The 14,078-nt window shown below is 40.3% G+C and overlaps 1 protein-coding gene across 1 annotated transcript; it reads left to right on the top strand.

Moving 5' to 3' along the window:
- Positions 1-1,598: 1,598 nt before the first annotated feature.
- Positions 1,599-13,895, top strand: LOC116443722. The gene is made up of 8 exons (XM_032108130.1): positions 1,599-2,337; positions 4,165-4,251; positions 4,444-4,677; positions 5,961-5,983; positions 6,861-7,006; positions 7,574-7,665; positions 7,758-7,853; positions 8,933-13,895. The coding sequence occupies exons 1-8, from the start codon at positions 1,789-1,791 to the stop codon at positions 10,589-10,591; spliced, it is 2,886 nt and encodes a 961-aa protein (XP_031964021.1). The 5' UTR covers positions 1,599-1,788; the 3' UTR covers positions 10,592-13,895.
- Positions 13,896-14,078: the final 183 nt, after the last annotated feature.

Below are 14,078 nucleotides of genomic sequence, written 5' to 3'. Positions count from 1 at the left end.
ACATTGGAGAGAAAAAAATATTTTGCTTTATTTATTTTAGCAAGAAGATTTCCTCCCTTAAGGATTTTTTTCTCCTTTTTCCTACTTCTTATATCTCATATTTTATGCTATTGAACATTATTGTTTTAGTTACTACCAGACTAAGCATCTGCCCCCATCTATTATCAGTCACTCACCAGAGTGCTTTTGTATTCTCTTTCATTTAGCTCGTATACTCAATGGCATTTCCCCTATTCTGTTCGAAACAAAAGTAAAAATTAGAATCAAGTACTCCATCCAGTCCAGTGCCATGTGCTGGAAAACCTGGAAGGTGAAGCACTACTTAGCTTTAAGCAATGTTCCAGTGGATTAAACTCTGAATTCCGTTTTTACCTATCTCATTTTAACCATTAATTGAATACTGACCTCCGGAGCATGGAGGTATACCCAGGATGCCCTAGGTGATTAAATTCAAGAACTGACTGCTATTGGGTAACATTGCACCTCCGAGAGAGGCTGAAGGAGGCGGCGCTCCCTGGAACACCCGTGAACGATCTGAGACAGCATCTGGTCACAGCAGCACCCACGGCAGCGAGGAAAGGCAGCAGAGCCCGACCCCGAGTCCCCGCCCCAAAGGAAAACGTGACGCTGCTTTTAAGTACCCCGGGTCTATTCAGGGCAGCCTGTCCGTGTATACCACCTGTCAGCCTCTTACGGAAATAGAAGTGAGGGGAAGTGTGGTAATGTTCACTCAAGTATCTGCTTTTCTCTCGCCGCTACAAGGTGTCCAACTGGACACAGACCTTCTGCATGTTTTTAGAGAGGCACTTTCTGCAGGTGCAGTCCGTGCGACTGAATAAAGCACTGCTACAGAAAGGTACAAATACGTGGTTGCTTTTGTGCACCTGTCGCTTCCCTCAGCCTCTGGATATAACACTAATTACAGCCTATCTGATTTCTTTGCAAATACTCATATGCTGTTACAAATATATTGATTTATAATAAACTTAAAATTTCTTTCGAATCTCTCTTGAGTTTGACTCATTTCCAAACACTTCGGGCAGATAATAAAATTCTTAAGACAGAACTTTGGGAGGAATGGTTCTGGGAGTAAAAATAAACAAAAGGGGGGAGGGGAGGATTTGAAGGGGGAGAAGGAGAATGAGCTGAGCACCGTCCAAATTGCTCAGCACCAACGTAATTCTAAACGGAAAATATGTTCTGATTTTGCAACGGTAGCTGGAGGTAGCTCCCAACAGCCGTACCTCGGCACTGTGGAGTCACTTCGTTTTAACTCTGCACGTTTGCAGAAATTAACAACGACACTCCTCTCGACTGCAAACGCGCCGAGGTCCCACTGCTTCCCACAGAACACGGTCCGGAGCTCCCCTCACGGCACGTGAGGCGGCACTTCCGCGCACAGTCCGGCACAAAATGGCGGCGGCGGCGCTAGGACCGCGCGGGCGCCACGGCGCGCGGGCGCTCACGCGCCAGGCAGGAGGCAGGACCCAAAACGCTCTGCCCCGCCCCCATGCCGTCGCATGCTTTTATTGGTCAAGGACGATGTCAATCTCGCGCCTCCGCCTATCGCTGAAGCGCTTCTCCTCGCCCCACCCCCACGGCCGGGCGGCACTTCTTGGGAAGTTGACGGCTGGAAGTGGTGTTTGGAGCGGGGCGCTCCCGGTTTCTGTGGCAGGCCGGCCGGCCGGCCGCAGCCTCTCGGTGCCGTGGAGGTGGAAGCAGAAGCAGAAGGAAGAGTGGGGCCCGGAGCAGCAGGAGCGGCGGCCTCTCGTTCTCTCGCCGGCGCTGATGGAGGCGAGCCTGACGTGCGCCGTGTGCCTGTCGCTGTTGGAGGAGCCGGTGACGCTGCCGCTGTGCTCGCACAACTTCTGCCGGGGCTGCGTGGTAGAGTGCCTGGCCTCGGCTGAGGCCGCCCGCCTGCGGCAGCTGCAGCGGAGCCCGGGGCAGGCCCGTCTCGGCCGCGGGGCGCCGGGCCCGGGCCCGGGCCCGTCCTGCGGCCGGGTGCCGTGTCCGCTGTGCAGGAAGTTGTGCCCTCTGCCCCGCGGCGGCGTCGCCGCCCTGCCCGTCAACACCACCCTGGCGGAGATAGTCAAGCTCTACCGGTCCGGTGCGGCGGGCGCCGCCACGGCCGGGGAGGCGGCGCTGGGGCCGAAGCCGGGATCGGACCTGGTCTCCCCGCAGGCGTTCGGAGGAAGCTGCCAGAAACACCCGAGCCGGCCGGTGCAGCTCTACTGCCGCATGTGCCGGCAGGCGGGGTGCGGGCAGTGCGTCTCCGAGGAGCATCAGGGCATCTTCCACTCTGTCAATCTCATAGACACGGTGTACCAGGAAGAGAAAGTAAGCGCGGCGCTCCCCCCTCCGCTCCAGGGGTCGGCTGGGAGGTCGGGCTGTACACTAAAGGTCCCACCGGGCACAGGTTGCTGTTACTCAGAAACACAGGGGAAACCGCGGCATGGTGGGCAGGAGAGGGGCAGAGGGCCTGTGCTGCTTTGGGGCAGACTCAGGAGTTTGTGGACTGCCGGGGTGTGCCTTTCCGGGTTGCTGTCAGACTGTATCTAAACAGTCTGCGCACGCAGGGGACCAGGCGGTATTACAGTATCAACAGATCTGAACCCAGTTTACCGAAGGACCTGGAGAGTTGATTTTGGGGTGGTGTCTCGGTTTTTGTTGGTTTGATTGGTGGAGGGCTGTTGATGTTTGGGTTTTTTGTTGTTGTTTTCCCAAGTTCAGGAAGATCTAACAACTCCAAAAACGCACCCACAAATGTTTTGTTTATAGGCTCTCTGAGCTGCCATAGCTAATTTGGGTCATAGATAATTACGTATTTAGGGATAGATAGTTTGGGTGAGTAATAATAAACGTAAAAACAAGATGCCTTCCAGTTTGCATAAGAAAGCAACTGCCTGTCATAATTTGGTTGGCTGGTTGTAGAAGTTGTGATTTTTAACAAAATAGTGACTATTTGGGTAGAACGAGCTTTTCATGCCCTGTGCAAATTGAGTGCAGGGTGGCAGTTCTATTGTGCAGTAATTGAAACAACTGCAGGGCAGTGATGAAAAGTACAAGTATAAAGGTTTAAACAGAGCAGTGCTGATTCTTTAAAACAAAAGTTGCTTTTACCCTGATTTTCCTTCTGCCTTTGCCATCACCCGTTGTATGTCACTTGGGAAACCAGGGGAAAACAGCCTTTGCACTAGACATACTACATAATGTAAAGTAGTGATACTGTAGAGAGATAAAGGAGGAAAACTCAGTGATAATATTAGTTCAAACCCAAACAGAACTATCTTGATTATGAACAGCTTTCTATTTTAGCAATGTGAGGCATAAAAAGAAAAAATGAATATCCCACAGTTTTTTGCCAAACTGGGATAACACCATTAAAACTTACTTGTTATAGATAGATAGATAGATAGATAGATAGATGGATGTGAGGGGAGGGGTTGAAAAAGCCTGAGGAAAACAATGTTTTAATTATAAAGTAGTCATTCTATCAGTATGCATTGTAGGTGAGCCTAAGAACATTACTTTGAGAAACAGCAGAAGAAAGTTTGTGTACTGATCCAGGAAAGCATTAAATGTTACTAAGTGACGTTCTGAATCACAAACTTTTTTTACTATATTGTCCAGAATATCACAGAATGGATATGGTTGGAAGGAACTTCTGGAGATCATCCAGTCCAACCCCCTGCCAAGGCAGGGTCACCTGGAGCACATGACACAGGAATGTGTCCTGGTGGGGTTTGAATGTCTCCAGAGTGGGAGACTCCACGACCTCCCTGGGCAGCCTGTTCCAGTGCTCTGCCACCCTCAATGTAAAGAAGTTCTTGCTCATGTTGAGGTGAAACTTTAGTGGTTTAGTTTATGGCCTCTGCTCCCTGTCCTGTCACTGGGCACCACTGAAAAAAGTCTGGCACCCACTTTTGAGATATTTATATGCGTCAATTAGATCCCCTTTCAGCCTTCTCCAGACTAAACAGGCCCAGGTCCTGCAGTCTCTCCTCATAAAAGAGATGCTCTAGTCCCCTGATCATCCTTGTGGCCCTCCACTGGACCCTGTCCAGTAGCTCCTTGTCTGTCTTGATCTGATTCTAGATAAGCACTGAAATGTGTTTATTTTAAGGAATGGATGAAGTCATAATAGATGTTTCAACTGTCTTTCAGTTAACCTTCTTTAGCACTCTGAAACAAATGAGGATAATAAATGAGAAGCTGGTGAATGAGATCTCAAAACGACCGACTCATACAGATGTGAGTTACAGATGCTGGATATTGTGTGTGTGTGTGTGTCTTTGTTTCTCTTCTCTGGTTAGTTTAACCACAGCCTGGAGCATACAGGTGCTCCTTGTGGCATAGATGTGCTCTGAGCTTACTTAGAGAAGTGACTCTTGTGTGGACATTGTTATTGCATTTGCATCTGTTCTTGTGTTCTTCTGCTTCTAGATGATGCTGAAAAATGATACCGAGATAATTGAGCTGAAATTTGGAGAAATTTTCAAAACTCTAGAAATGAAAAAAAAGCAATTACTAGAAGATCTTGAAAATCAAAGAGTTAAAAAAGAGAAAGAATTTCAGATTTGGAAGAAAATGAAAGAAACTCACAAGAAGACTATTGAGAATTTTTTGAAGGATTGTGAAAAGCTTGTCCATGAGTGTGATCCTCAGTGTTTCCTGGAGGTGATGGCCTTTTGTTTTAGATATCAGTTGTATAAAGAACTCAAATAGAGCCTCCTGTATTGTAGGTCATGATTAAAATCGATCAGGGAAAACAAAGTCAACAAATGAAAAATACAGACTAAAATTAGTTAACACTCATACTTTTTTTGTAACAATGTTTTTTAGTTTTAGAAAAGTTTGGAAAAGCTTTATTTGCAGCTTATCGGTGATTTTTACTGTATGCTTTCCTAAGAAACAGTGTGTTGCTGATTTCTGCAGTGGGTCCTTAGGTGCCTCCAGATAAATGGGACACTAAGAAAGTACAGAATTTGACTAAGTGTCTGGTAACAACTCGTTAAGGAAAATTTAACTTTCACTTGAAGTAAAAGCGACTCCCAATTCTGGAACAAATACTGTGATTCCAGTGATTAGTATGTCACTAATTCTCGACTTCTTCCTTTTCTTACTGTTCCTCTTCCCCCTCTTTTCTTCTCATTCCCCATCCTGTTTTCATCTTCTTCCTCCTATGTCTCCTGGTGTGCTTCATATTGTGCCTGTTCCTTCTGTTTCTCCTATGCCTTCTGTTCTTCCTCCACTTTCACCTTTGGTTCCTTCTTACCTTCCTCATCTTTTTCCTCCTATTCCTCCTGTTCATCTACTTACTCTTCCTGCTGTTTGTTTTCTTTCTCTTTAACCTCCCCACCTGCCCTCCATAACAGTACATTGGTTGTGTAAAGATCCAGTACAGTGAGATCACCAGGTTTTTATAAGGAAGCAGCTCTAATCCAGTCCGGTTTTTTCACTTTTCATTACATGTTCTTTGGGAAGTCTCACTTGACCACAGTGCAGTGCACTGCACTTCCTACCACCGTTACCTGTCTGATTTAAAACTGAAAGATAGCTTTTTTTAATAGTATAATAGCAGATTGAGAGCACATAGCAGAGGCTTCCCTCTCCAAGAAATACAAAACAGTCCTTCATTTGAATGTTTACAAATATCCAGACTTCTGAAACTGGTTAGGTAACCATATAGACCATGATCTGAATGCCTTCATTTGGCTCTGAAGAAGTTCTTTTTGTATTTATCACAATATATTACAAGATAAATCTTGTCACAGATACTCTTGTTTGAGTTGGGCTTTTTTTGTTTGATTGGTTGGTTTTTTAATGTTAACAGGTTTATTTTCTATAGTTCTGTGAAATGAAGACAGGGACTTGGGTCTGTCAACTATTTGGATAAAGCAGTAACTTCCTGATAGTTGGAGAAATGCTCATATCTTACAAAATTTTGGTTTTTTTTATAGGTGGCCTGTGGCTTGAATACAAGGTATATTCTTTTCATGTTCTTTTAGTTCTCTCGTGGTCTTTCAGATTTTTAGGATTAAAAACTAAAAAAATAGCTACATTGGGTATCATAAGATAAGAAATTTAAAATTAAAATAGTATTGAGTAATTAACAGATTATAATACTTTCAGATTTTTGGATGCCCAATATTCCAAATTTTAGTAAATTTGTCAAGAATTTGAGTGACATACTATCTGGGATTAGAGATAATCAAGCTTTTGAATTATCTCCCTAATAAAAAGTGAATATAGAAATTGATTAATACTTGGTGATTGGATATTTTCAGATATCTTATTTAAACTCAGGAACACTGAAGCATGCTTGAAGCTTTTACAGAAATCTTTCAGTGTAACAGTATGTGTGGAGATTCTGCAGTATGTTTGGGTTTGTGTTTGTAGTGCACATACCCTGTAATGTCTTCTAAGGATTCTTAAATACATTTCTTAGAACTTTTTAACCTGCATTTAAGAAAGAATATTGGAAATTGAGTTCTTCAAAAAACACTGTGGTTCAGACTAACATTAGCAATGCCCTCTGAAGAAGTACAATTTATATTGAAGCAGTGTATACTAAGAAAGTGGAGGGGGTAATTTTTTGCTGACCTACCAGCACTACTTCTTGCAGTTTTCATTGAGTATGAAACCTTATTTGAGTGAACAAGTTCTAAGAAAAAACTCAACAAAAAACTCTAAGAGAACTTGACATTTTATCGAAGACATAATTTTTCTGATTCCTGCTCCTTCCTAGTGATTTCTTTTTTTTTAATATTAGACAGGTATAATTTAGCTAGCCTGTAAGCATGAAGAAAAAAGGTTAAATTGGTTCATTTTTGGTTGTTTTTTTTTTTTTCCATTTCCAGAATGAAAACTCAGCTTGATGTGATGAATATAGCATCCAACTGGGAAAAACCACCAGTGTATATGCCAAAGACAATAGATATCAAATCTGTGGTTAATGAAATCTTAGCATTGGAGTTAGCACCTGTTAATGCAAGCATTGTTCAAGGTAGGGAAGAAGGACTTAAAATTAAGACAAGATTTTGGAAGTCTAGAAACCTGGAACTTGCAGAACCAATTGCTAATAAACAATCTGCATGGCAACCACATGCAAGAAAACACCCCAACAAATTAAATGAATTATAAATTCCTTGAAGGATTTTAAATGTGTTTTATGAGTGTGCTTTCTCTAGGAAGTTCCTAGGCTGTATTTTTGGAATCTGGGTGCCGTATTGTACTTTTCATATCCAGCTGATAGCGCTGCTGTCAGGAGTGTGTTGCTGAACTAGATGGGCGTTTGTTGTAGTGTCATGCCAGTGTTGGCTATGCTCACATTCAACGCCTTTACTTCACAGGAGGAGATGTTAGGTTTTGTGTCAGGGCAGGCATTTCAAGCATTTAAGAAAATGTATTACACAGGCTTCTTGCTTTATATCACAGAAAATACAACAAGTGCTAGGGTCTCAGGGCACTGTATTTTTGTTCTTAAGTTGAATCTGTTTAGGTGCACAGGAACCTTTCAGTGTTTTCCATATTTAATATATTCTACATCATATCCTTGTGTTCTTTCTAATAGAGCTACCTTATGAAGGAAATGAGAGCTCAATTCTATTTAAAGATACCTTAAAGCAGTGGCAGGACCAGAAGAATATGCCCGGCACATTTCTTGTAAGTTATTGGCTATGTGGTCTACAACATGGTACTATTTTTTCATTTGGTATCAAAATGAAATATAATTTCTGCTGTGAAATATTTTTCAGCCTGTAGCAGGACAGGATGAAGCAGACGGTAGCAGGATCCCCACTCGATTTATGTCAATATCAGAAATGTCAGCATTTCAAAATATGAGTCATGAGGTATGATTGAACATCAGTTTAAGTATGGCTAAGTTACTATTTGTTGTGATGCAGCTTTCTAAATAAGCTTTTAAAATGTTTTTCAGTTTCCTTAGTAGAAAGTTGCCCTTCCATTTCTAGAATGAAATCTGACTAGGTATTGAAGCTGTCAGAATTTAACTTTTTTTTTCCCTTTAGAAAGCTGAAACTTCATCTTACTACTGACTTCAAATACTTACTTTTATATTTAGTGTGGCTTTTTGAGTCACATCTGTAGCTTTCTAATCCAAATAAACTTCCCTAGTGTCTACTTGAAGAGGAAGTCATCTGCCTGTATTCTGTTTTCTAAAGATAATAGAGTTCCATCTTGTAAGACCACATAATCATTTGACATGAAACTGAATCCAATCTCTTTTTTGTTTCATTTCAAATGATGTAGTTACACAACTAAATTTTTTTTTCTTTTTTTCCTTACTAGCAGCTCCATGTGGGTGGCTGAATATTGTTCCGTACAGAATGATTCTAGTTAGTTAGTGAAGCATGGCTGGCAGTAAATCACATTATGCATGTTCTGAGAATACCAGTGGCAGATGATTGAATTAAAAAGTTGCTTAGGTCCTTTAAATACAGAAATTTTTTTTCTGTATTATTTTGGAAAATACCCGTTTTCTATTGCCATTAATAATGCAATTATATATAATAACAAAACAAATATAAAATAACAAAAACCCCACCACCTAACAATTTCAGATGGCTATTTTTCATGAAAATTTGATTGAGAATTTGTTGCTTAATATCTAAGTTAGTATTTTTATCTATTTTGGGGTTTGATAGTCACTTCAAATACAGTTTTCTCTAGTCTTTCAAAATGTGCTTTGTCATCATGGTTCTATGTGTATCTTGTTCAGTCGTTTTTAAAGCACTTTTTTCTGTAATGACTTGTGTTCTGTTGCCTTCCAGTAGCAATGGAAAAATACATTATAAATGCTCTAGAATATATGAAAATTTTTCTTCAGTCTTAGTCATATGTGAGTTTTATAGCCTCTGAATCCATAAATGCCATGTTAGATAATGTGAATTTTTTTTTGCTGTAATTATAGGAGTTACGTTACAAATACTATATGGAACTTCAGAAGCTCTCCAATGTGTTTAAGACTCCAAATTTCCCTGCAAATAAAAAGTATAAATTTGTAACTGCTGACACCTCCAAGGATAAGTCCTCAGGAACTTCTTCTATGTCTTCACCTACCAAAGCAAATAACACAGATAAAATAAAAATGGGAATTCTACGAAGAGCAGATGGCTTTGACAAAAGAAGCTTTTCTGGAAGCAGTGCTCATAGCATTCCACCCACAAATATGATTTTTTCTGAAACAAATGGTGACTTAAAATTATTTCATGAGGGAAGTGCGCAGGAAGTGTCTGCTCCAGCCTTGTCAGAAACTTCTCCAGACTTGTTAGGTAAAGAAAAATTGCCAAGACAAGCATCAGCAGGTACTGTTTTCAATAAAATTGACTCAAATTCTAGCACTTCATCAGACTTTAAGCCAGCAGCAACAGTGGCTGTTACTGTTTCAAATTCAGAATCTGTAGATGTTTCAGCAGAGAGACCTTCAGGTGTACCTTTTACTTTCAATGCATCTAACAACTCATTACCAAGATTTAGTAAAGGTAGAGGTACATTTTCCTTTAAAAAGCAAGACAAGAAATGTGCTTTCCCTCAGTTTTATTTAGGGAGATGTGATAAGCTGGATAAAACCAATAACCAGGATAATTATGGTCCTGAAACCAAAAACGTAGTTTGTGATGCTTCAACCAGTCCTAATTTAGACTCAGCAGAAAGTGAGAAACCACACGTTTTGTTTCCCTTTGGCAATTCAGAAAGCAGCTGGTTTGCAGGATCAGAAGTCAGCAATTCATGTACGGTGTTACCATTATCGTCATATTTTAGCCAGTCTGAGATGCCATCTGACAAAAAAAGATTATCTCATGTGAGGGAAAAAACACCCTGTGCAAAGGAACCTGCAGGATATGGTACACAGAAACCACCTGTCATAGGGCAACAAAAACCTCACACTTCAGAATCCAGCACAACTGTAGCTTGCAGTGCTTCAGAAACCAACACTGGAGCTGGGGTGAATGGTGTCTCCAAGACGCCCCTTCCCACCAGTAATTTTTCATTTTCTTTTAAAACTAACTTTCCATTGCCTTCACCAGTATTTTCATTTGGAGGCATTGTCAGAAATACCTCTGATTTGCTGACTTCTTCCATGTTTTTTTCTGGAAACGGAACAGAAAAAATGGATAAGGAGAAGATGAAATCTCCTGACAAAACACTTCTGAATCTAGAGAAACCTGTATCTTCAGAGTGTGCAGAGCCTGCTTTTCTTCAGGGTCATTCAAAATGTGAAGGCTCATGTTTGCCTGTGAACTCATCTGAAAACGCTGGAAGTGCAGAAACGCTTGGTGATGGTAACACTCCTTATCAGCCGTTATGTTCAGGAGTCCTTCCCGCTGAATGTGAGAATGCATCTTCCACTCAACTCATTACAGCAACACAACAAGAAACAAAGGAAAAAGATGAAAAAACTATTGCTGAAAACAACTGTGTGTGTCCTGGAAGGGAGGATAAACCTGAGCCTGTACAGTTTCAGAATACAGCTTGTTCTGGCACATGCAGTGATCCATCTTTAGGAGGTTCTGTGCTTGCAGTAAGTGAGACAGGAGGAATCCTAAAAGACAGCACTTCGGACACTTAAGAGCTAAGTCAAACATCTGTCTCTACTGATACCAGCCATGCATCAGAATATTTTTCTGTTGCTGAAGACAAAATGTCTACTAGAAGAAAATCACATGTGAAGAAAGACTGGAAAGAAAAAGAAGCTGGAATTCAATAAATACTGCTTAATATATTTAAAAGGTGGGGATACTTGTGATTTTACAGCTGTTCTTCTCCCTGATTCTTGCCAGTTGAGGTATTTCTGTGTTGGAAATGAAACTGCTTATGAGCAGTACAATGCAATGAAGTGATTTTTATAGTATACTCACAAACTGAAGAAACAACCAAAATTTTCATGTCCTGATCAAGACCAAAGCATAGCCATAGATGCTGCATCTTCCAGAGCGCAAACCTTCTGGGATATGTTTCGGGGGTGGGGAACTGAGGTGTCCCAGAAAGCGGGTTGGGTGGAGCCTTAGTGGCAGGGGGCAGTAAATTGTTGTCTGGGTACAGCAGCACTTGCACTTAAATGGTAAGAGAACAGCCAAGACATTCACCTCATGGGCCGGGAGGGAGGAGAGCCACAACAAAAAGAAAGGATATTGAAGGCATTACGGAAAATTGTTTTGCCTGTCTCCCCTTGGCTGTTCCCTTTTTCTGTGATGTGTTTAATGTATATTGAAGGTGTAAGTTCTAGTGTAATTTCAATAATTTGTTTTGTGCTTTTGAAATGGAAGCGTTGCATCAGTGTTCTTGTTAAACATTGCAGAAGGGTGTCAGCTACACTTCTGAAATGCTGCCTTCAGAAAAAAGAAGCATCACAATAAAATTTCAGCTCTTTCTGGCAACAGTTTGGGACAGATATTAACTTGCTGTATAAGTGAAAACTTTTGGAGAATCTAGCTTTTAAAACACAAAAATTCTCTTCTAAAATCTGTGTAACGACAAGACAAAAGGAAAACAGTAGTTCTCACTGTATGTATTAATGATTTAGAACTCATGGAAATTTTAGTCCATGAAAATCAATACAAAGGGTAAAAAGACCATCATTTCTACTTTGCTGGCTATTTTGTTGGATCCAAGAGATAATTGTGCTTTAGTTATTGGAATACACAGACAGTAGTACTGTTTCAGAATAAAGCTGTATTTTGTTTCCTGTTCATGCTTCAGCAAAAGCTGATGCTAGATTTTAAAGAAATTCTGTATTAGATAGATACGTCAACTGGCAAGTACTAAATCAAAATGCAGAATATTTGATATTCCTTCAAAAGTTTTCACTGGCAAGCAGAAAAGTCAATAATCTGCAAATTACCTCTGTAACTCTGTAAGAAAAATGTTACTTAAATTTAAATCTCTGCAATACTTACTAATATACTTACTGTGACATAATACTTAGGGAAACTTGTTTCAGGAAATGTTGACCTAATTTTGTGTTCAGTTCTTGGCCTCAATTTTCTTGTGGCAGTGCATTCCTTTATTAAATGTGCTGAAAAAATAGTTTCTAGTATTTATAACAATAATACTACTTTTCTGTCTGCATTACAATAAGGAAGGTAGTGAAAATTCTCTTTTATGGTTAGTCTTTTAGTTCTTGATGCTTGTCTCTTAAATCTTACTGTATTTCAGTTTTCTCCTATGATTTTCTTCTGCTGTTATCTCTATATATTCTTGTCATGTTGTGCATGTGTAGGAGAGAAATGTTAATTCAAATCACTGAGGTAACAAAGGCTGAGCGAGATGATAATGGCAGAAAGTGTCACAGGTGGAGGTTGGTCTCACTAATAAAAGCAAGAGTAATGGAACAATTTTAGAGTCAGATGAGGCACCTGTGAAATTCATTGCCAGAAAGTTGCAGAGAATTTTTTTTCTTCTACAGTGACAATAAAATTCTTAATGAGCTAGGGTTAATCAGAAACCGTAGAAGTTTCTGTAGCTTACATATTTTCAACCTGTCTTCTGTTCATTTCTGTTATTTCAGGAGAGTTTGATAAACTTTCATGCAGATGCTTTGTCTCTTAGTGAGAAGACACCATCATAGAATCATAAAGCAAATAGACTACTATACGCTATTTTTGAAAGTAGAAGTTGTGGGTGTGGGGGTTCGCTACAGTCCTAGGACTGCTTTTCAAGCATTGTTGTCCAAGTGCCTTATAGCTCAGCATTAAGGTTTGACAGGGCAGGCGAGATTCACACAGAAATCCCCAACAACAGAGACGCTCGCCCATTCCCTTGGCTGCACTAGGCTGACCCAGAAGGGAGCCCTTCCCCTGTTCCCTGAAAATAATGTGAGGTACAGAACAACCTCAGGGTCCTAGGCAGGCCTCCTCCTGACTACTGTAAAAATTAACCCTGTCCTGGCTGGAAGCAGGACAGTGGTCTTGGATGAAGACTAGAGCTGATTCAAAGAAATGGGCACGTTTTGCTTATTATCCATAGAGAATAACTTACACCACTATCTTGGTCATCATCACAAAATTCTGTGTGGTGATGAGGACTGTAGTCAAAGCCTCCCTTTCCTAGGTTATCTAAACTTAGGTATGTGTGTGTATATATTTTCAGATTACAGGTAAACAAAAGGGCAGTGTTAAACTCTGAAGTGTTTGTTTGAAAATACTGCTGAGAACTTTGCCCTTCCCAGAAAAAAGACCAACAAAACAACAAAAAAAAAATCCAGAAAAAACCCCAAAAAAAGGAAATTACATGTTTTTACTAAATTCAGTAATTTGTATTACACAGTTCTGGATCTTCCTGACTCCTTAGGATACAAGAGGTGAAAAATGAAGCAATTCTACATATGGTTGGAACATTATATTAATCAAACTTTGCTGTACTGGTATAAAGCCCTCTATATATTTCAGATTTTGTAAACTAAATTTCTGGGCCACTTTAAAAGCTTTTATAGTGGTTCATGAAGATACTACTTCATGATTTAATAGAAACCTTGGAAAACAGTTACAACAATTTGTTTGATTATAATTGCCAAAGTACTTGCTGAACATACTTCCCAAAGGAGCTGAAAGTTTCTAGTGCTGTCCTACTGAGAGGCTAACCTTGCTAGCTGTCAGAACTGCAATGTTTGTTCAATATATATCTGAGAGCTATAGTAACATGTATGCCACTGCCTGAAAAAAAAGTGCAACTGAAAGGTAAAGTACAATTACTCAGTTTTGTAACTATTAAAAAAATTAAAATTTATTAAAAACAATTGTTTAGTTGACATTAGAGCTGTTAAAATGTCAATTTGTAAAGGTGAACTTCCTAAAGTAAACTTTGCATTATTTTGTATTATTGATTTGTTGTTTATTGTATTATTGGTTATTAACTAAAGCTTTATTCTGAAATTATATTTGGTAACTCAGGTCTAGTAACTTTCTAATTCAAAGACTGCTGATCTGTGTGGTAAGAGTATTATGTACTGCTGCTTTGGTTGGTTTTTGTTCTTTGGGTAACACAGTTTCTCTATATAGTCTTCTTCCAACTGTTTAAATGCCAGTAGAACATTCTCATTTGGATTATCACACAGTTCA

The sequence above is a fragment of the Corvus moneduloides genome, chromosome 5, assembly GCF_009650955.1.
Source record: "Corvus moneduloides isolate bCorMon1 chromosome 5, bCorMon1.pri, whole genome shotgun sequence".
NCBI classification, from domain to species: Eukaryota; Metazoa; Chordata; class Aves; order Passeriformes; family Corvidae; genus Corvus; species Corvus moneduloides.
Note: the sequence above shows the minus strand (reverse complement) of the source record. Positions and strands in the feature narration are given on the sequence as shown.

Bases quoted from the DNA above. Each gene is read 5' to 3' on its own strand.
- LOC116443722 (XM_032108130.1), top strand. From the start codon at position 1,789: ATGGAGGCGAGCCTGACGTGCGCCGTGTGCCTGTCGCTGTTGGAGGAG. The intron at 2,338-4,164 runs GTAAGCGCGGCG...ACTGTCTTTCAG, and splicing joins CGGTGTACCAGGAAGAGAAA to TTAACCTTCTTTAGCACTCT. The intron at 4,678-5,960 runs GTGATGGCCTTT...TTTTTTTTATAG, and splicing joins ATCCTCAGTGTTTCCTGGAG to GTGGCCTGTGGCTTGAATAC.